Source organism: Argentina silus (assembly GCF_951799395.1).
Source record: "Argentina silus genome assembly, chromosome: 18".
NCBI classification, from domain to species: domain Eukaryota; kingdom Metazoa; phylum Chordata; class Actinopteri; order Argentiniformes; family Argentinidae; genus Argentina; species Argentina silus.
This window is the reverse complement of record NC_139672.1, coordinates 3,568,379-3,589,617: the sequence shown is the minus strand read 5'-3', so window position 1 is coordinate 3,589,617 and position 21,239 is coordinate 3,568,379. Positions and strand designations below refer to the sequence as shown.

General features: G+C 48.0%; 1 protein-coding gene across 1 annotated transcript; it reads left to right on the top strand.

Moving 5' to 3' along the window:
* The first annotated feature begins 330 nt into the window (after positions 1-330).
* On the top strand, positions 331-14,968 carry acin1a (apoptotic chromatin condensation inducer 1a). The gene is made up of 18 exons (XM_083689954.1): positions 331-479; positions 1,149-1,214; positions 1,354-1,465; positions 1,755-1,813; positions 2,017-5,118; positions 5,910-6,062; positions 6,222-6,304; positions 7,967-8,024; positions 10,547-10,586; positions 11,012-11,154; positions 11,501-11,644; positions 12,094-12,319; positions 12,452-12,597; positions 12,848-12,955; positions 13,408-13,515; positions 13,728-14,040; positions 14,142-14,242; positions 14,483-14,968. The coding sequence occupies exons 1-18, from the start codon at positions 342-344 to the stop codon at positions 14,783-14,785; spliced, it is 5,403 nt and encodes a 1,800-aa protein (XP_083546080.1). The 5' UTR covers positions 331-341; the 3' UTR covers positions 14,786-14,968.
* The last annotated feature ends 6,271 nt before the right edge of the window (positions 14,969-21,239 follow it).

The following is a 21,239-nucleotide window of genomic DNA, read 5'->3' as shown; positions in this document are numbered from 1 at the left end:
ACTCTGTTATCTAATAGGTGTAACTGATCTATTGCATAAAATATCCCTGACTGACTACACCTGGGCAGTGCGTCAATGTTTGGCACCCAACAGGTGCAAGAATGAGTCCCCCGCATTTTATAGCAAAGGTGAGTTTTTAAATGGCAATTTCCTCGAAATTCCCTGTGATTAGTTAAACTTAATTTTACTTTGTCTCGGCGTAAAATTCAGCTAAAACTAAAGAGTGATCTCCATGCTGTCAGTGTGTTGATTGCCCCCTCGTCGCGGTCGGAACTTGCCGAGTCTGACGTTGGTTGAAGGAAGGCGTTGCTCGCAGCGAACGAACGAGTGAGGAAGGGAAAATGGCGGATCTCGAAGATGTTACGCTGGATGGGAGACCGCTCCACTCACTGAGGGTGGCAGATTTAAAAGCTGCATTGGAGGAGCGAAAGCTCCCTAAAAGCGGACAGAAAAATGCTCTTATCAAGAGACTCAAAGGGGTATGTTTGGTTAAGAAGTCGAGATCATTAAACCTATTGCTGCCGCTAGACATGCTCGCTAGCTAGTTGGCTAGCTAACGTTTACAGACAGGCTGATTCTTGTCTTGAAGGCCGGAGTGTTTGCTTTGCTCTCTAGTTTGATAAATTAAGTGTGTGTGCTGTCTGCTTTGCGTCGTGGCGATGCGTTTTTCTATGTTGTTGGAAACTTAGGTGTGTTTTAAACAGTCGGGACATTGAATTAGACGTAAAAAATGCTACAGGACGTGTGTGTTTATGTGAGACACGGTTTGTTCAGTTCTCGGCGGTCGGCTCCGCGCTTTGTTGGTGTGCATGAGTTAGTGGGGGGACGGGGGAGGTTATACAACTTGGACGCGACTGCAAACTACCGTAGCTACTGTACTTACAGTTTGCAGTAGTGGGATGACCATTGTTGATATAAGATCCACGGGAAAGCAATGAGTATTTGCATCATTTGTATACGGTATTACAACTCTGTTTGCTAGATAGATTATTTATCGTTACTGGAAGTAGTATTATGCTTCTTGAACTACATTGAAACTTTGATCTGACTCCGTCCCAAAGGATTATTGAAGGCAAAAAAAAGACATGTATGATATCGAAAGTTAAAATGTTTAGGATGAAAAGCCTAATTTACTTTGTCTGTAATAGGCTCTCATGCTGGAGAACCTCCAAAGGACCTCCACTCATCACATCGGACTTCAGCCCAACTCTCAGGTGAGACCGATAAGTGGAGGTGTGCCTAGAGCAAAACTTAAGACCTTGCACACATGATGTGCTGCAACATAGATCTTGAACGAATGCAATTAAACAAATAAAATAATAATAATTAAAGTGTCTGTCCTTTTAATTTCAGATTGGTGAAGAGATGAGTCAGAATAGCTTTATAAAGCAGTATCTGGCTAAACAACAGGAGCTCCTGAGACAGCGTCTGGAGAGAGAGGCCAGGGAAGCAGCTGAAACTGACGGTGAGCAGTGATGTGATTTATGATACGATTGTTTGTTTATTTTTACAATCTTTGCGGGATGAAAGCACATTTCCATCCTCGGGTGGACAATAAAGTTGTGTTATTCCAAGGTGACAGTGGCTCCCCTCACCCATAGATATGATCTTGCGCTCTAAACCATTTCATGCCTTTTCTATTTTCAGGGCTTTACTAAAAGCTTACAGTTAGCTTCAGTCAATGAAATTGGGTCAGATACTCCTCTCATGTTTAGGGAACACACCCTTAATACATACCGTTCATCGTTTTCCAGGTGCTGACGAAGTGGAACACTCAGAGGGCAACAACAGTTCTTGTGCCGCCCCAGACCAGGTAAGATGGCAACTTAAGTAGCTGTTTTTTCTCCCGTTTCTCCCGTGTATTTAACTTGCATGTCTGAGAGGATGTTGCATGTTTTAAGGGGAACTTGCACACCGTTTAATGTATGCCTGATAATTTGCATGTATGCATGGGAGAAACTATCTGGCATATACCTGCAACAAACTCAATCTCAGCTCCCTTTCCGTCCTCATCAGGATGTCTCACCCGTGTTGGTTGACCAGCACAAACCGCTTGGCCCCTCCGAGGGAGAGGTACTAGCTGGCCCAGCGAGCGAGGGAGAGGGGCACAGGGCCAGAGAGGCTCATGTACCTGGTCCACCTGCCCCCACCTCTCCTACCTCTGCACCTGGTGCCGTTGCCTCTCTGTCTGTGCGTGTCGCTGGCGGTGAGCAGCGACCGGAGAGGGTTCCCACATCTAGCAAAGTCCCAGCAGACAGCGATGACGACAGCGATGAAGGTGATGAGGATGGAGAGGATGAGGACTGGGATACTGGCGCGAGGAGGAGGAGTCAAGGAGAGCCACCGAGAGGCCAGCTGGCAAGAGAGAGGTCCGGAGGATCCCGCCAACCCCCACAGCACATTCCCCCTCCCCTGTTGTCTCAGCAACTTCGGCAGCCCACCCCACCTCCATCCCCTCCCCCAGAGTTATCATTCCCACTGCCAGATACTCCTAAACAAAGCCCCCCTAGTCCAGGTGAGCCCCCAGCCAGGCGGCGTACCTCCAGCTCCTCCAGCTCTGGCTCCTCAAGCAGCGGCAGTCGCAGCAGCAGCCCAGAGCCACAGAGCGGCCACGCAGAGCGCAAGCCTGGCCCACTGACCCTGCTGGCCCGCAAGATGGAGTCAGAGGGGGCTTTTTCTGGAGTTGGGTGGCATGGACGCGGCGGGGAGGCAGAGAGGCAGGAGAACAGTACTGCAACTGCAACATCTTTTCCTGGTAGAGGTCCTCAAGAGGGCACAGTGTCTGCCATCACCCACACAGCCAATGCAGCAGCCAGTTTGTCTTTCCCTGGTGTGATTCCAGCCACCAACCAGGGTGGCATGGGTGCCCATCTCCCCCACAGTCAAGTTCCTGTGAGTGTGCTCAGGGCCTCTGTGGTAGAAGAGAGAGATGCCGCATGGCAGCACGAAAAAGAAAGGGAGCAGCAGTTGGAGAGGGAAAGAGAAAAAGCCCTTGAGCAAGAGAGACTTCGATCCCTGGAGCTGGAAAGACAGGAGAGGCAGAGAATATTTGAGCAAGAGCGTGCTATGGAGCGAGAGAGGGAGGAGAGGGAGAGAGCTTTGGAACGAGAACGGGTAGAGAGAGAGAAAGCTTTGGAGCGCGAGAGAGAAGAAAGGGAGAATGCTTTGGAGCAGGAGAGGAAGGAGAGGGAGAGAGCGCTGGAGAGGGAGAGAGTGTTGGAGAGGGAGAAAGCTCTTGAACGAGAGAGAGAGGAAAGGGAGAAAGCTTTGGCTAGGGAAAAGGAAGAGAGGGAGAAGGCTGCAGCAAGAGAAAGGGCCCTAGAGCTGGAGAGGCTGCAGGTGTTAGAAAGACAGAAAGCCTTGGAGCAAGAAAGAGCTTTGCAGCAGGAAAGAGAGGAGAGAGCAATGGAACTAGAAAGGGCTAAAGCTTTGGAGCGGGAAGAGAGGGAGAAGGCTCTGGAGCGAGAGCGAGTGGACAGGGAGAGAGCTTTGGAACAAGAGAGGATTGAAAGGGAGAGAGCTTTGGAGAGGGAGAGAGCTTTGGCACGAGAGAGGATGGAGAGGGAGATGGCGTTGGAGCTGGAGAGGGAGAAGGCGTTGGAGCTGGAGAGGGAGAAGGCTTTGGAGCTGGAGAGGGAGAAGGCTTTGGAGCTGGAGAGGGAGAAGGCGTTGGAGCAGGAGAGGGAGAAGAAGAAGAAGGCTTTGGAACTTGAGAGGGAGAAGGCGTTGGAGCGGGAGAAGGCTTTGGAGCTGGAGAGGGAGAAGAAGAAGAAGGCTTTGGAGCTTGAGAGGGAGAAGGCTTTGGAGCTTGAGAGGGAGAAGGCTTTGGAGCGGGAGAGGGTGGAGAAGGAAAAAGCTTTGGAGCGAGAGCGAATAGATAGGGAAAATGCTTTGGAGCGAGAGCGAGTGGAGAGAGAAAAGGCTTTGGAGCTGGAGCGAGCTGAGAGGGAAAAGGAGAAAGCTTTGGAGCAAGAGAGGGAGAAGGCCTTGGAGAGGGAGAGAGCTTTAGAGCGAGAGAGGAAGGAGAAGTTGAAGGCTCTAGAGGACGAGAGAATCGAAAGGGAGAAAGCCCTAGAAAGAAAGAGGGCCGTGGAGAAAGAGAGGGAGGAGATGGAAAAGGCTTTGGAATGTGAAAGAGTGGAGAAAGAGAGAGCTTTGGAACAAGAGAAGGCCCTTCAGAGAGAAAAGGAGGAGAAGGAGAAAGCTTTGGAACAGGAAAAAGAAAGGGTGGCTGAGAGAGAGAGGGAGAGTCATCTTCCTCCATGGAAGCGTGGTCGTGAGATTGGTCTCACCCCCCTGCCAACTCCCCCCCCCCTCTCCACCGGAGCAGGTAAAATGGTGGCAGCGGAGGGAAGAGAACTGGATGGTGGTGTTCCCCAAGTGCAATCCTTGCCTCAGAAAGCACGGCGAGACAACCAGCCAGCTGAGTCTGGCACACACCTGTCACCAACCCATGCGACACCTTTGTCACCCCAGTCCTCCTCCAAGAAGTTCCGCTTCTTGAGAGACGCCCCGGTTCTGTCCACTCCATCTTCCTCCGCCTCAGCATCCATGCTGATCAAAAGGCCCCGTACTTTCTCTGACAGCCCCCAGGGTCCTCCCCAGGCCTCAACTCTTCTCTCCCCCAGCAAACCCAGAGAGGGACAAGGGCAGGAAGGCCCTCTACCTGCTGCTGAACAGGCAGCACCACAGGTGCCTGCAAGACAGGGGGTCCTTGTTTCAGGACCAGCAGCGTCAGCGTCACAGGTTCCAGAGAGGGAGAACCCTGTGATTGCCGCGCCGTGCAAGAGTCCTCAAGAGGTGAAGAGCAGCAGCCTGTCAGAGAAGCATGCTGTAAAGGATAAGGAGGAGCCACAGAAACGGGCAGCAAGAGAGACAGCTGGAAAAGGTCCAGCGGGCGCTGTGCTGCCCACCTCAGCCCCACCACAGGGGGGTGAGGGAGATAGAGATGGACGGAAGAAGAGGGGTGGAAAGAAAGAAGAGAAACGAGGGAGACGGGCCTCCTCATCGAGTGATTCCTCTTCCTCAGACTCTGACTCTGGGTCGTCCTCTTCACGTTCATCTGGGTCGTCAGCCTCCTCCCAGGACAAAACCAGAACCACTTCCAGTGGTAAAATGGTGAGTGGTGGTCCACAGGTCCTGCTCTCTTCCCCAATCAAACAGCGCCATCAATCAATCCAATTTTATTTGCATAGCGCTTTTTACAAAAACTGTTGTGTCAGAGAGTGCACCATTAAAACAATGTATTTCCTATACATACACGTAATGGATTAGATTAGATTCAACTTTATTGTCATTGCACAGAGTACAAGTACTGAGACAATGAAATGCAGTTTGGCATCTAACCAGATGCAAATATTGGCATCTATTACAGTATAGGTATTACGATGAGTATAATTAAATGAATGTAATGAGCGAATATACATGAGATGAATATCAATATGACGTGTACAGTTGAACAAGGGCAATAGGTCTTAATACCCAAGTGGGCAAGTAGTTCTTCCCTTTTTGTTCCTGTGTAATTTTTGTTCTCATCTTTTTACGTTCTATCAGAGCAAATGACACAGAGACAGTCAATTCTTTAGAGGAGAACAGAATTTCTGAATTACAATATTTTGCTTTAGCGGTGAAAGATTGATTCTATAGACTATGTATGTTTGTCGTATATTGGGCACACAGTAAATGCTATAGATGCAGTCTTAGCAACGTGCAATCACACCCATGTGGCTTGGATATATTTGACCATTAGTTGGCATAGGACAGGGATACATTTGTACTAACTGATTGATATAAATGTCCCAAAACAAACACACACACATACACACACTCTTTCTACTTGGTATGACTATTACTGTAATGAATGTTTGCCTGATACACATTGTATAAGACCTATTCTCTCTCCCCTTCAGTCTGAGAAACTTAAGAGAAACACCCCATCCCAGGATAAGGGGGCAGTTGTCCAACCTAAGGATTCAACTGAGACCTCGAAAGCCCCACAGCGCAAAAGGATAGTGTTTGGGCAGGAGAAAGACATGACAGTTGATGGAGCCAGCCACAGCAAGGTCAGCTGAGTCTTCACTGTTACACTACAGATTATTCAAAAAGTGACATTTTTGTGACCATAGGTTGGTGGAAGTTGGTGGTATCTTACCTGTTCCATCAGTTATGTCCACGTGCATAATGTCTGTTCCTCTCTTTAACGTGATCCATCCATCCTGCAGAAGCCACTCGTTGGAGTTCCTGCTGGAGAAGATAATGAACAGAAGGACAACAAAAGAGAGGAGGAAAAGCGTGACACAGCAAGGTCCGTTTACACACTGTTGGCACACACACACACACACACACACACACACACACACACACACACACACCACACACACACACACACCACACACACACATACATACATACATACATACATAAAATACCCTTGTCAACACTGATATGCATCCATCATTGCAATTATATCAGTATATGTGTGAACTTGGGATCACCTCATCAAGGAATTGCTTGGATAAACATTTTCGCCTCATGCAATGCAGAACATAAACTTCATGATGCCTTTAGCCTTGGAAATTGTGTGGTATCATACAAAATATTTTTCGTTATATTTATGTATCATAGATCAGTGATCATCGTTATCTTTTGCAATCGTTTTTACAACGTTGTGTGTGGCTACTTTGCACTACATTTTAGTCATTAGTAATTGAAGATTAGATCTAATAAGGGTTTTACATCGGAAGAATCCAACGTTAAAGAAATTCCTGACAGGCGTTTAATGCGACTGCCTTGAAGCCGGTGTGGCTGAGAAGATGGGGGTCCTATTTCTGTGTGTCTCATTTCTCATTGAATTCAACATGGCTGTGCTGCGTGTTTGGGCTTAACCGATGACAGCGCAGTGCAGCGAGCCTCCGGTCAACAGTCAAACTCGTCGCTTGCCTTGTCTCTGTATATCGTTTTAACGGGCCAGGTTTGATTTTGAACCGGTACCGGCAAAAATGCTGTCGGAGGGGATTAGAATCTGGTGAGAGTAAAGGTAGGAAGGGGAGAGACTGTTCGTCGCGGCGCAGGGATTTTTTTTTATAGCAACACCCGATTTGAGGCGTTACGTTGTAGCAACATTGTTGCGCGCTCTTCTCTTCACTAACGTATTGCGATTGTGTTGCAATTTGGTGGAGAAATATTGCACTCCGATGCAGGGTTGTCCGGTTGAAGAATGGTACTAGTGTGTGTTTGTAGACGAGAGAGGAGTGGGGGACGTGCAGTCACCGTTGTCATTGTACTGCACTGCCTCTAGAAAGAATGAATCAATCAAGTGAAAGGGAATTTCGGATGAGTGGGATACTCCAAAGTGCCTTTCTGCTCTCCGCTATATTAATTTATGGACTCGTATGTCTCGCTCGACGTGTCGTCATTTTCCATTAATTCGAAAGGGATAAACCGCGAATTGCAAGACGACGCATATAGCTGTGGCTATACCTCGTGGATTATATTTCCCATAGGCGATTCCATAGATTTAATGTAGTCTTTAATCTAGTCTTCCGTTTGCTAATGACAAAAAAACAAGCTTTATTATATTCGATTATCTTATACTTGGGATATAATGTAGCACTGATTAATTGCACCACCATCTAATCCATTCTTGTACAGAATTCGAATATGGAGCAGGCACTTATTTATATAATTAATAGAGTAACACCAAGTGCATGACAATTGATATTTAAGAGTGGCGGTTTGAACCCTTGTATACTGATTGACATTGTCCTCACATCACATATATATATGTTGACCCCCCCCCATTGCTCTGAAAATCTTGTATTTTAAGCTAATAGAACAAATATTCTTCTCCCTTATCTCTCTTCTCCCACTGCCTCCCCATCTCTCTGCCCAACCGCTTCTCTACTCCTCCATCCTTCTATCTATTATTCTCTATTATTCTTTCGTTTCTCTCGTCTTTTGTGTCCAGGGAGGCGAAGGAGGCCGTCATGGCTGAGCCTGATCGGGCTCCAGAGAGCGGTGAGGAGGTAAGGCTACTCAGGAACACTGGGACTTGACTGTACCATAGCTCTCTACAGAGCTGAGCTCAGGGCTTGGACGGGCCAACCTGTGAGGATTCTTCTCCCCAACTCTCAGCCAGCAAAACTAACCACTCTAGTGAGGAAATGGCAATGTTGTTGTTTTAGGTGGCAGTTGTAGGGAGTTACATCTTGGGCACATCAGTGGTTCCTCCCTTCCAGTTTACTATGTTGTTCACCTCCCTCTACATTGTAGACAGTGAAGTGCGTATAGGTCATGAGAGAGGAATAATTTTAAATTGGCACGTTTTTATCTAAATGAAAGCTAAACAGTATTATTGATTTTTCTTTTTTTTTTGTATTTTACCCTGTTGATTTTGGTGATGCTGTCAACCAATTACCCAAAGTTTAGGACTGGGTCGATAGAGAAAAGAAATATTTTGTTTTATTTTTGCTGTGTTTTTGAACCTTTGCTGATGCTGTCTCAAGACAGAAGCAGCAGGGGGTGGTATACTACTCTCACTGTGGCTGATGTTTAAATCCCCATTGATTGCTTTGTTATAAAGGTGCTCATGCCTGTTCCATTGCCCCTAATGGTACCTGCACACTACTTCTACCACTACTACTGCTACTACTACTACTACTGCTGCACCTATGCCACTGTCCCCACGACCCCTGCGTATACCAGAGATAGGCCCCCTGCTGCTGTGGGACAGCCGTGGCAACAAAGGCCATGTTGCTACGGAGATGGCTGACAGGAGATTCTGATTGGACTGATGAGCTAAAGGCTTGAGAGAGGGATGTGATCTGACAGTCTCCGTAACACAATGCCATCCTGCAAATAAGTTGGATGTGGGCACATTACTTCTGAACTGACCACCTGCATGGCCTGCCCAGCCCTGTCGGCTCATAGACCCTCACCTGTTTGGCCATCATGCATAACCTTACAGGTGGGATGTAGTGGAGATGAGGAAGCAGGCACTTACCACGACCTTGTTGAAAGACACTTTCATTCACACCCCTCCTCAACACGCCTGTGAATGAGTTTCCAGTGGTGTTACTGGCTGTTTTTCTACAGTGGCTAAACCAATCGCAGCATGTGGATGTGCTGCTCAATGGACTTGGCTTTCATGAACGGCTAAGCTGGGTGATCTTTGCTGGACTGTTTATTCCGAGAAAGGACATTTTGGATTGTGTTCTCCATCTGTTAAGAATGGGATCCAAATGAATCTCTCACGAGGGACTACATGGACTTTGTGTTTTCAAAGGGACTTGCCAATTGGATCCCTTCTTTTTATATACCCGGGTTTCTGCTGGTTCCTGGCACTCTACATGAACTGTGGCTGACTTCTGATGCCCTCCAGCAAGAGGGTGTCTGCTGAACCGCTCTCCTCACTGTCTTTGGATTTTCAGTGGTGACTGTTGCACAAGATTCACTGTCTCAGCTCTCCATCGGTTTGGACAGTAGCACAACATAGACACACGATGATGCTTCTGAAAGGACTTGTACATGGTATCAAAGGACTCCTGCCTTGACCCAAAGCATTTAAAAAAAAAAAAAAAAAAAAGCCTCGCAAGTCTTGCTGCCCCCCCACTGAACTACAGAGCCCATCCTGCCAACCAGCAAATCAGATTTCCACCCAAACATCTCAACCTCCTTTGATTGGACCCTTGTTGCCTAGATACAGTACACGCAGTCGTGATTGGGCCATATCCAACCCAGTAAGGATCAGGTTTCAGTGGTACCTGCAGGGAATAAGTAGTCATTTTCTCAATGTTATTTCCTACAACGAAATATTTAGAAAATGCTTAGTCTTAGTCAGACTCCCTCATCTTAGTCTAAAACGGGGGAATTGACTAGAGTATAATTGTGAAATGGATACACTGTTTACATTATATATGGCTACTGCAGTTTTGATTAAGAATGGTTTTAAACCACCCAATATTTAATATCCTATTATTTCATAGTCTGTCTTGTACCCCATTGTTTTGTAAGTAATCCCTAGAGACACTTAGATACAGAGCGACACTATTTGGATACGGTGTAATTAAATTGATAAATTCTAAGGAATTCAAACTGCAGTATTGCCATCAGGTTTCTCTCTGTCTGTCTGTCTGTCTGTCTATATGTGTGATAGAGACTGCAGCTCCATCCCCCATCACAGCTCTTCACCAAATTTGAGCTGACATTATCTCCATCTCTGGGGCTGTATTTAGAAACGTTACATAAACTCTGGCTATGTCTAAGGCGTACACACTGGCTGTGTGTCTGGGGACCGTAGATGGACGAACACCCACAGTGTTGTCAGTCACTGCAGTATGCTGTTCACACTAACATATTCTGAGGAAGAAAGTGACATGGAGCAGCAGTCTCTATCACCTCCTTTCTTCCCCTCCCCCCCAATCTCTCTCTCTCTCTCTAATTGTGCTGTCCTCTCCTTCTATCTGTCCGTCGACCTGGATGTGCGTCTGTCCATCTCTGCCTCTCACCGTCCCATGTTCTGTGGGGTGTTTTTCTCCTTTTCTTTCAGACACCCAAGGCATTCACGGCCCGTAAGATCTCCCTTAGCAGTGAGTACCTCTCCTCCTGTCACATCTCCGTCTCCCTCTTGTCTTTGTCCTTCCACGGCTGTGCAGGTGTTGTTGCACCACCTGTCCTTCCCCTTCTTTCTCTTTATGTTAGGGTGTAGTCGTTGTGTCTGGCATGGCTTTGTTATGTCATTGTTATACAGAGTAGTGCAACAATAAGTTTTAAAATAGAATAAAATAAAATAGAAGTAATAAAAAATATAAACAGTATAAGCAGTACAAACAGCGGTGAAGCAATGTATGCAATGGTACTCTTGCTACTCTTGTGTGTTACAAGCCACTGTGTGTGAGTGAGTGAGAGCCAGTTTAACATGAATGAATTTGTGTGACACACTGAGGTGTGTGTGTGTGCGTGTGCGTGTGCGTCAGTTGGAGCATGACCCAACTCTTCTCTCCCCCGCCAACAGGCAGTAAGGCCTCCCCAGGTGCTGTCAGTGCAGAGGGAGAGGCGGAGTCTGGGGCGGCGGGCGGCAGGAAGAGGAGATGGGGCTCCAGCAGCGGTGTCACTGCTAAGAAACCATCCATCAGCATCACTACAGACTCTCTGAAGGTACACTGCAGCTCACCACCTATGGAACTATGGAACCATCCTATACAGGGTTCCAGGTGTACATGGTCTCTTAGAGGAGCCCGATGACTCTTGGGGCTGCCCACGGTAGAGACGTTGACACTTTTTGAGACCAGGCGCATTGGTGTTTAATTCTTTTGGGGCGGCTCTGATTTGGTTATTTGAAACCTTGGTCATCTACGGATGTTATTAAACCCTCACAGTATCACTTCACTCACTGGATATACATGTAATACATCTATTCACATGGTGGTAATAAATATGAATATACCCCAGGTGTATATATATACAGGTCCCACCTGTAATGTCTTTATTTTCCTTCCATCAGTCTCTGATCCCAGACATCAGGCCGAGTCCAGGCCAGGAGGCGGTGGTGGATCTGCACCCAGAGGAGGCTCACCTTTCCGGGGGAGAGGAGGAGGACAGGGAGCGGGGCGACCATGACCTCATGATCAGACGCACAGTCACCCAGGTCAGGGTCGAACATGATGATTGAATCCTTGGACCGTACATTTGTTCAGTTTAAAGGTGCATTCTGTCCGATTTTCTGAAGGGGGCTTCAACTGTTACCAAATAATCCAAAATACATATGAAGAAGAAGAAGACTCTTTATTTGGCAGTCAATGCAATCAATTGTAGGAATTTGACACGTGCACACCCCTCCCGAGACAACACACACACCACACCCCCAAGGGAGAACAGAGCTCTGGGCACAGGGCAGCCATATTCGGCACCGCTGGTTAGGGGTTAAGTGCCTTGCTCAAGGGCCCGACTTGCATGTGATCCCTTCTCTCTCACCCATCCTTCCTGTTAATCTCTACTGTCTCTATCCCAATAAAGCAGAAATGCTCTAAAAACACGTATACAAAAAAAAATAAACATCTGTGTGACACCTTCTCTTCATCCCCTCCACCAACCTAGGTGGTCCCGTCTGAGAGTCAGGAGAACGGGCAGAAGGAGACCAAGAGGAACAGATGCGACGAGGAGGAGGAAGAGGAAGAAGAGGAGGAGGAGAGGGAGGATGGAGAAGAGGTGAAGTCAGACAGAGAGGGGAGGAGTCAGGAGGAGAGAATGGACAGTTCATTCCAGGGTGTCGTTAAGCCAGAAGCCCCATCTCCTCCCAACCATGAGATGGAGATCAATACACGTGAGTGATCAGATCAATGATTGATCACTCTCTTTGATGATGACCCCCCCCGCCCCAATAATGTTCTACCCTCGTGATTGTGTCCTAAATGAGTTGCCTGATCGATACATCCCCCTCTCCCTCTCTCCTAAGTTGCCCCTAGCGACACTCTGATCCGTCGTTCCATCAGCCAGCAGAAGTCGGGCGTGTCCGTCACCATCGACGACCCGGTCCGCACGGCCAAGCAGCCCTCTCCTCCGCGAGGAAAAGTCTCCAATATAGTGCACGTGTCCAATCTGGTGAGAGCCCAGCCTGTCCCTTAAACACATACCACCACAGCTCCCCCGAGGGAATCCTTTGTGTTATTGTTGAAATGCTAAATGCTAATATCCATACATTAAACGCTAAATGGTAATATCCATGCATTAGCTTTGCTCTCGACACAGAAATGAGGTCAGTATGTAGTTGGAATGGGCTGGCTGAGACAGCCGAGGGTGAGGGTGAGCTGTTGTGATGGCGGATGGTAACCCCTGTGGTCCCGTGGTGCAGGTGAGGCCGTTCACCCTGGGCCAGCTGAAGGAGCTGCTCAGCAGGACTGGCACCGTGGTGGAGGAGGGCTTCTGGATAGACAAGATAAAATCTCACTGCTACGTCACGGTAAGTGGTCTCCACAAACCCCGATCCCTTCAATTCAGATCCATGACTCTGCTCTGTATGGCTTCGGATTTGGTGGCGCTGGATTGCAGTATCAAAACCGGCGTTTATTCATGTAAAAAAAAATGTGCTAAAAGTACTGCTGAAACGCTGAATTAACTGAGGAACATGGCAACGCTTTCGCTTTCACTTTTAACAACAATGTCATCGGTGATCAAAGAGAGCGACCCCATCATTAGTAAATAACAGTTTAATTTGATCTTACATGGTGGCGGAGCCAAGTCGACAAGGTGGCACGGCCAAGTCGACAAGGTGGCACGGCCAAGTCGACAAGGTGGCACGGCCAAGTCGACAAGGTGGCACAGCGGCCCTCTTACATTGTTTGGGGAGAACCCTGAGGACCAAGGCCAGACCTCTCTGTTCCTAAAAGGTCTCTTTACCTCCTTGTGTTTCAGTACTCCAATGCGGAGGAGGCTGTGGCCACGCGCGCTGCCCTGCACGGGGTCAAGTGGCCCCAGAGCAACCCCAAGTTCCTCAGCGTGGACTTCAGCCAGCAGGAGGAGGTACGTGCCATTCTGATCTCCTCAACCTCCCAATGAATCCCTTCATGTTGGCCTGAGAGAGCCAGGAGAAATGCTAGGAACAGCAACGAGAAGTACACCTGTGGTCCATCATTGGTCTAACGAAGTGTGTGTGTGTGTGTGTGTGTGTGTGTGTGTGTGTGTGTGTGTGTGTGTGTGTGTGTGTGTGTGTGTGTGTGTGTGTGTGTGTGTAGCTGGACTTCCACAGAGGCTTGCCTGTTGCTGACAGGCCCGGCGAGGAGGAGCGGGGGGCTGCTGCTGCAGCGGCTGGCCGTGGCCGGGGGGCTGCCCCGCCCCCTCTCCTCCCCGAGCGCGACCAGTGGGCGGAGCGTGAGCGTGAGATGGAGCGCCGGGAGAGGACCCGTGCGGAGCGCGAATGGGACAGGGACAAGGTCCGGGACTTTGGAAAACCCGGAGAGGAGCAGAGCGGTCCTAGGCGATCCCGGTCCCGAGAGAGGAAGCGCAAGGAGAGGGGCAAGAGCAAGGAGAAGAAGACTGATAAGAAAGGTGAGAGACAGAGAGAGAGAGAGAGAGACAGAGAGCACGAGGAGTTGTGCCCTAATGGATCTATGGTGTATTAACTCATGGTGTTTTTTTTTTTTTTACAGACAAAGCAGCTGAGGAGCCCCCTGCCAAACTGCTAGATGACCTGTTCTGTAAAACCAAAGCAGCCCCTTGTATATACTGGCTCCCCCTCACAGACGAGCAGGTGAGCGACACACACACTCAATAATAAAGGAATTATCTGATGTCTTGCACATCATAACAGTTTCACACCTCAACACACACACACACACACAAGCATTTCCCATGGATGCGTCACAAATGCCCGTAACTGTCACATTCGTAGAATTGAAAGTGATTATTTTCTTCTACATTGATAGTTTTTGCAACACACCGTCTTACAATCTCTCTCTCTCTCTCTCTCTCTCTCTCTCTCTCTCTCCAGTTTGCCCAGAGGGAGGCGGCTCGAGCAGAGCGGATGAAGGAGCGAGAGAAGCGAAGGAAGGAGCAACAGGAAGAGGAGGAGAAGAAAAGGGATGAGGAGCGCAAAGAGAGGATTAAAGCCGGGGTTGGCACGGCTGGAGACAGAGGGGAGGGAGGAGAGCGGGACAGAGAGAGGGAGAGGGGCAGAGAGGGTGAGAACAAACGCAGAGAAGCGGGCTATCGCAGACCAGGGGGCAGCAGTGCATGGGGCGGCAGACGCTCACGCAGTCGCAGTGACCCCCCGCCCCGAGACAGGCGGCGCTAGTGGGAAGAACCAGTGTGTCTGGAACTGTCTTAAAGAACCCCCCCCCTCCCCCCGATCAGTACATATGACCTGACAGAGGACCAACCAGATGTAGTCTATCTCTAACTTTTTTTTTTCTTTTTTTTAAATACACACACATGCTTAAACACACTCCACACACACACACACACACACACACATACACTCATAGGGACCATGGTTTTAACAGTGTTCGCTCCCCAGACTGCCATCTGTCTCTCCAGTCTAAAAAGTTGACATTATTTGTGTTGATTTTCCTCTGTGTTTTTCTTATTAGTTTTTTCATTATTATTATTATTATTGTTGTTGTTGTTGTTTATTATTCTGGGCTGAATGGCAGTGCGGCACCCATCGCCTGATTCCCCCTCGGTTCCCTATAAGTGCTGAGCTCCCCAGACACACACATCAGTCTCTGCAGTCCTTCTGCAGTGTTTCACAACCCTTCTCGCTGGGAGAAACGATAAACTGCTGCCTGCATTGCTGTCCAAGTCTGCCGTCCTCTACCTTGTTTCCTGGCGTGGGTGGGTGGGGGGAGGGGGGGGGGGGGGCTGACCAGTTGTTCAGTGTCTCTTGTTTCTCCTTCCTGTAACTGCTTAGTTTGAGGGACGATTGTGCGACTTATTCTCTGAGCGACTATTCTCTGAGCGACTATTCTCTGCAGCCAAGAGATTCTCCAAGAGCTTTTAGACCTGGCTCAGGTCAGGCTCACCCGATGTCCTTATATCTACACGCTTCTCCCTCCCATGTCCATCCTTTGCCCTCCCCCTCCCTCCTCCCTGGCCCCCCCCCCTCCCTCCTCCCTGGCCCTCCCCCTCCCTCCTCCCTGGCCCCTGATGCTGTTTCTCCCTACTCCCTATATGGTCGACCTAGGCTGGAGGAAGGGGTGCATATTAAAAACTCCACACCCCCCAATGGTTTTAATATTTTTTTTTTTATCATTATTATATCGTTTAAGTATATTAAAGCTTACTTTGTTCTTGTTTTTTGTTTTCATTTTTTGTTTACTCCTGTAAGTGGTGAATGTACAAATAATAAAAAAGGTTACGTTTGAAAAACTCCCTCTTTATTGTCTCAGGCACCACATTTAGAGAGAGATTGAGTATAAACAGTGATACCATTTGTTTAAGATGTCTGTCTATATGAGTAACAAGACTATCGCTTATCAATGCAATAGAGAGGGCAATGGCACAAGAGAAGTGTGGAGTGGGACAGATTGAGCAGCATAATTGTCCGCATAAAACCGCTGTAATAAAACATAATAAGATGGAATCCATTTCAGTCATAATTATAGACAGTTAAGGGCAGGTCAAGGGCGCTCAGTGGTGTAGCACACTAAGGCACATACCATATCATCGCAAGGTCCCTGGTTCGATTCCGGCCATCGACATATCCTGCATGTCATCCCTCTCTCTCTCACCCATCCTTCCTGTCAACCTCTACTGTCTCTATCCCAATAAAGCAGAAATGCCTTAAAAACATATTTAAAAAAAAAAAAGTTAAGGGCAGGTCAGGATATGGGAGTGTCTAAGCAGACCCTAGGCATCTTCACATCAAGAATACAGTCTCTAAGCAAGTGCAGTGTGAGATTACTGGTTTTTCTAATGTTGAACTGCCACAAGGTGTCGCTATGCACAACAGCAGAGATAGGACGTTGCACATTTTCATGGCTACATGCGCAGGGCTGCACATTTGCAAGGCTGCATGCACAGGGCTACATGCACAGGGCTGCAAATGGCGCCAGGCATTACACATTTAAATTGCAACAGGGGATTAACTTGTCAGCAAGTACATTGCCAATAAATGCACACCTCCTATCATATCTACACTGTTAACCACAGTTTTACACACGGCTTATATACTCACCGGCCACTTTATTAGGTACACCTGTTCAACTGCTCGGTAACACAAATATCTAATCCAATCACATGGCAGCAATTCAATGCATTTAGGCATGTAGACCTGGTCAAGACGACCTGCTGAAGTTCAAACCGAGCATCAGAATGGGGAAGAAAGGTGATTTAAGTGACTTTGAACGTGGCATGGTTGTTGGTGCCAGACGGGCTGGTCTGAGTATTTCAGAAACTGCTGATCTACTGGGATTTTCACGCACAACCATCTCTAGGGTTTACAGAGAATGGTCCGAAAAAATCCAGTGAGCGGCAGTTCTCTGGGCGAAAATGCCTTGTTGATGCCAGAGGTCAGAGGAGAATGGCCAGACTGGTTTGAGATGATAGAAAGGCAACAGTAACTCAAATAACCACTCGTTACAACCAAGGTATGCAGAAGACCATCTCTGAACGCACAACAAGTCGAACCTTGAAGCAGATGGGCTACAAAAGGGGGTCCAACCCAGTACTAGCCAGGTTTACCTAATAAAGTGGCCGGTGAGTGTTGATTAGTTGTGAATTAATAATGTGTGTATTTTGAACATTATCCGAATCTTCCTTAATAAAAAAGTAGTTTCAGATTCCTCATTGAAAAGTAAAGTAGTTTAATGATGTGGTTTTATGATGATTATGGCATGGTGAGAGTATGCTAGGCCTACAGTGGCCAAATCTAGACAAAAAAACACAGAGGCATCTTTCTCTGCAGTATTGTAGTGCAGTCTAGTCAATTGTATGTGTATGTAAATGCCCTGTTCAGCTAACATCATACTAAATTGATTAAGTGAGGGTCTGTGGTAGAAACTTATCTTTCAAGCTCTCCTTTTCCTCCTTAACCATAACCTCCCCCTCCTCCCCCCTACCCTCTCCCTCTTTCTCTCTCTCTCTCTCTCTCCTCTTGCCCACCCCTTCCTCTCTTTCTTTAGACCATTGTGCATCATGAAGTGCTCTCTCTTCCTCTGGCTGATCCCTCACTCCTTCTCTCTCAGGCCTTGACGTTCTTCCTGCCGAGCTCAGCAGTGCTCCTCTGTAATTACAGCTCTGGTCGCTGAGCTGAACATTTTTGTGCCCTGATGCAACTCTGAGAGCAGGGCGGCTGAACTGAACTGGGTCGACCGTCCAGGCTGCACCCCGGCGCAACGACCCAGCGGCACAGCTCTGCCCCGGCTCTGCCAGCCTGTGAGCAGCCTCGTCCCCTCTGCCAGCCTGTGAGCAGCCTCGTCCCCTCTGCCAGCCTGTGAGCAGCCTCGTCCCCTCTGCCAGCCTGTGAGCAGCCTCGTCCCCTCTGCCAGCCTGTGAGCAGACTCGTCCCCTCTGCCAGCCTGTGAGCAGCCTCGTCCCCTCTGCCAGCCTGTGAGCAGCCTCGTCTCATTACAACCGCATTGTAATGAGAGAAAATTGTGTTTGATACTGATATTGTTGAATAAAGATTGTTTGTTTGAGACAGATGTTATTGTTACTGTGCATTTTTTTGTTTGATCAGTGTGTTCCTTGGTAAATATTGTGGGTTGTAGATAGATGAGAGCTAGTTGGATGAAGGGGAGGGAGTGTGTGTGCGTGTGTGTGTGTGTGTGTGTGTGTGCGTGTGTGTGTGTGTGTGTGTGTGTGGAGATCCCACAAGATACAATATTATGAGGTTAGCGGGAGTACGTAGTGATGATGTATTGGGTGTGGTGTGTAAAAGGCGAGACATTTCTTGTTCTGATGTGTGCCTGAAGTTTGCAATGATTGGTGTGTGTGTGTGTGTGTGTTTGTGCGTGCGTGCACGTGTGTGTGTGTGTGTGTGTGTGTGTGTGTGTGTGTGTGTGTGTGTGTGTGTGTGACAGACAGACAATGGTTACAGCCAGCCTGGCCAAGTAGGGTAAGTGCTCGTCAGGACAGCTCCACAAGGAAGAACAGACAGGAATACTTGGCCATGTCAGCCCTACGGGATGCCAGTACGCTGACTTGGTGTAAGTCCTTGAACACAGCAACTCCCTGGTCAGGGAGAACAGCTCAGACCATGTCTCTGTGGTGGTAGGTAGGTACCACAGCCAGAGATAATAGATAAACCACCTCTGACCACTTCTGTCTGGGGGTAGAACTCAGGTCAGGAGTACAGGCACCCCCGCTCAGATCCCCCCCAAGGCCTCCATGGCCAGTCAGCTGAGCAAGGCCAGTCCAGGCTGATGACTAGGCAGTGAAAACACACAGCCGGCCCCTCCTCAGTGAAACCACATGGGCCTTTGTGTCCAGCTCTCTCAAGAACACAACACAGGGGCCCCCAGCTCCTCTTTCAAAGGCTACCTCTGATGTGGCTACTCAGAACTCTCTCTCTCTGTCTCTCTCACACTCGTCTGTCTGTCTGTCTGTGTCTGTCTGTCTGTCTCTGTCTCTCTCTCTCACCCTCTCTCTCTCTCTCTCTGTCTCTCTCACACTCGTCTGTCTGTCTGTCTGTGTCTGTCTGTCTGTCTCTGTCTCTCTCACCCTCTCTCTCTCTCTCTCTCTGTCTCTCTCACACTCGTCTCTGTCTGTCTGTGTCTGTCTGTCTGTCTGTCTGTCTCTGTCTCTCTCTCTCACCCTCTCTCTCTCTCTCTCTCTCTCTCTCTCACTCTCACACAGTATCTGTCTCACTCACTCCATCTTGCTCTCTCTCTCTCTGACACACACTCTGTCTCTCTGTCTTTTCTTTTTCTTTGACAAGAGATTGACCTTTGCTACAGAGATACAGAGAGAGAAGAGCAGACGCGGACTTGAAAGCTTTATGAAAAAAAAAGCTTCACTGATCTTGACGGTTGCTTGTTTGCCTTTGCCACACATGCACACACTGTACTGTCGATCACACAGAGAGATCTAACACACTGACATTTTCCCTACTCTGCAATCCATTTTCACTGGGCATATGCAGTGCATACCCATTTCTCATCCCCCCCCTCCTTTTCACCCTCCTGTCTGCTTAGCGATGACATGTACGTGGTTATGAGAACCAGATGTGGCCTATTGCATTGAAGTGGAGGAGAGAGAAATAACGGAGCATAAGGTTTTAATGCAGTTAAATTACTAAGAGAGAGAACTAGAGAGAGAGAGAGTGAGAGAGAGAGGAAGATGGAAGGGTGGGAGAAACAGAGTGAGGGAAGAGGGGTCCCCATGCCCCTCTCATGTGGTCTAGACTGGCAGTTATATATTTAGCTGCAAGATGAAAAGTGCCAGTTGTCCAGACCAGGCCTAGATTGAAGCAGGGGGGTTTCCTAATGGATGTGACTGGGTCAGAGTGAGGGTGGCTGGGGTTTGGGAGAGGAGGGAAGGAGGGAGGGTCTGATTCAGCAGGTCCTGCTGGGGAGTCTCTTCCTGCTTGGTTTGGGAAACAGTGCCATATGAGAGAAAACAGGAGGATAATGAGGTTAAACATGTTGATTGTTCAACTTCCTACCAGCTGGATTATTTTCACACAATACCTTGTTTGGCTTTTAAAAGGACTCCCACCACCACACCCTGCTCAAAGTGCAGACAGGCAGTGTGTGTTACATAGCATAAGCACATTGATGCAGCTGCTTTTGACCGTACCACGATAGCTAGTGTGCACATTCAGCACAGCGGGGAGAGACATACAGTGCTAAACCACATACCACAGGAAAACAGAGAGACGATTAGACAAGAAATCAAACGGTTGGTAAAGAGATGAAAGTTCCTGGACGGAAGAAAAAGACAGAGATAAGACAGACATCTGTGAATCCATACCCACAACCACAACCACAACCACAACCACATTCACACAAACGCACACACACACCCACACACACACACACACACACAATATATAACCAGGGGGAAGCAGAATTTTCCAGTCTTTTTTCCTGTGAAACTAATACAATATTAAGACTTTGGCAGTGAAATGGAGTGGGACAAAGGAAATTAATACGGGACACACCAACTTCTGTCCCCTCCTCTTTCCACCCTCACTCCCATGGGTGTAGGTTTCACTAGCCCCCCCCCCTACACACACACACACACTTATATGGAGTTTGTTTCCCCCCTCGGTAATGTCTAAGTATTGAGAAAGAAAACTGTTTAAACAATGTTGTAAATAGTTGCATATGCATATATACACAACATATAGTTTCCTGGAAGAGGACTCCCACACACTCTGCCCATAGTTGGATTCTGCATTTCAGTATTATTGTCCCCACCCCATTTAGAATCAAACCAACGGTGAAGCTCAGTCAGTCTTGCTATACATTACATATATGTGCACAAAGCAAATACCATTCAAAAAAGATGTGGGTTGCTTTGATTGTGTGTGTTTGAGTGTGTATGGGTGTGTTTGAGTGTGTGTGTGTGTGTGTGTGTGTGTGTGTGTGTGTGTGTGTGTGTGTGTGTGTGTGTGTGTGTGTGTGTGTGTGTGTGTGTGTGTGTGTGTGTGTGTGGTGTTAAACATAGATAATGACATGTATTTCTTTTTTAACGTGTCAGTGCTTGTGCAGGATGTGGCTTAGATGTTTGGAATTGAAACCGTGTGTGACCTTTACAGGCACCCACTGACACAAGGGCTTCTACAGTAAATCCATCCCCAATCT

What these genes read in the sequence shown, in the direction of transcription:
- acin1a (XM_083689954.1), top strand. Translation starts at nt 342, where the DNA reads ATGGCGGATCTCGAAGATGTTACGCTGGATGGGAGACCGCTCCACTCA. An exon ending in GGAAGCAGCTGAAACTGACG is followed by an intron (nt 1,466 to 1,754) that starts GTGAGCAGTGAT and finishes ATCGTTTTCCAG; the next exon opens with GTGCTGACGAAGTGGAACAC. An exon ending in ATGGAGCCAGCCACAGCAAG is followed by an intron (nt 6,063 to 6,221) that starts GTCAGCTGAGTC and finishes TCCATCCTGCAG; the next exon opens with AAGCCACTCGTTGGAGTTCC.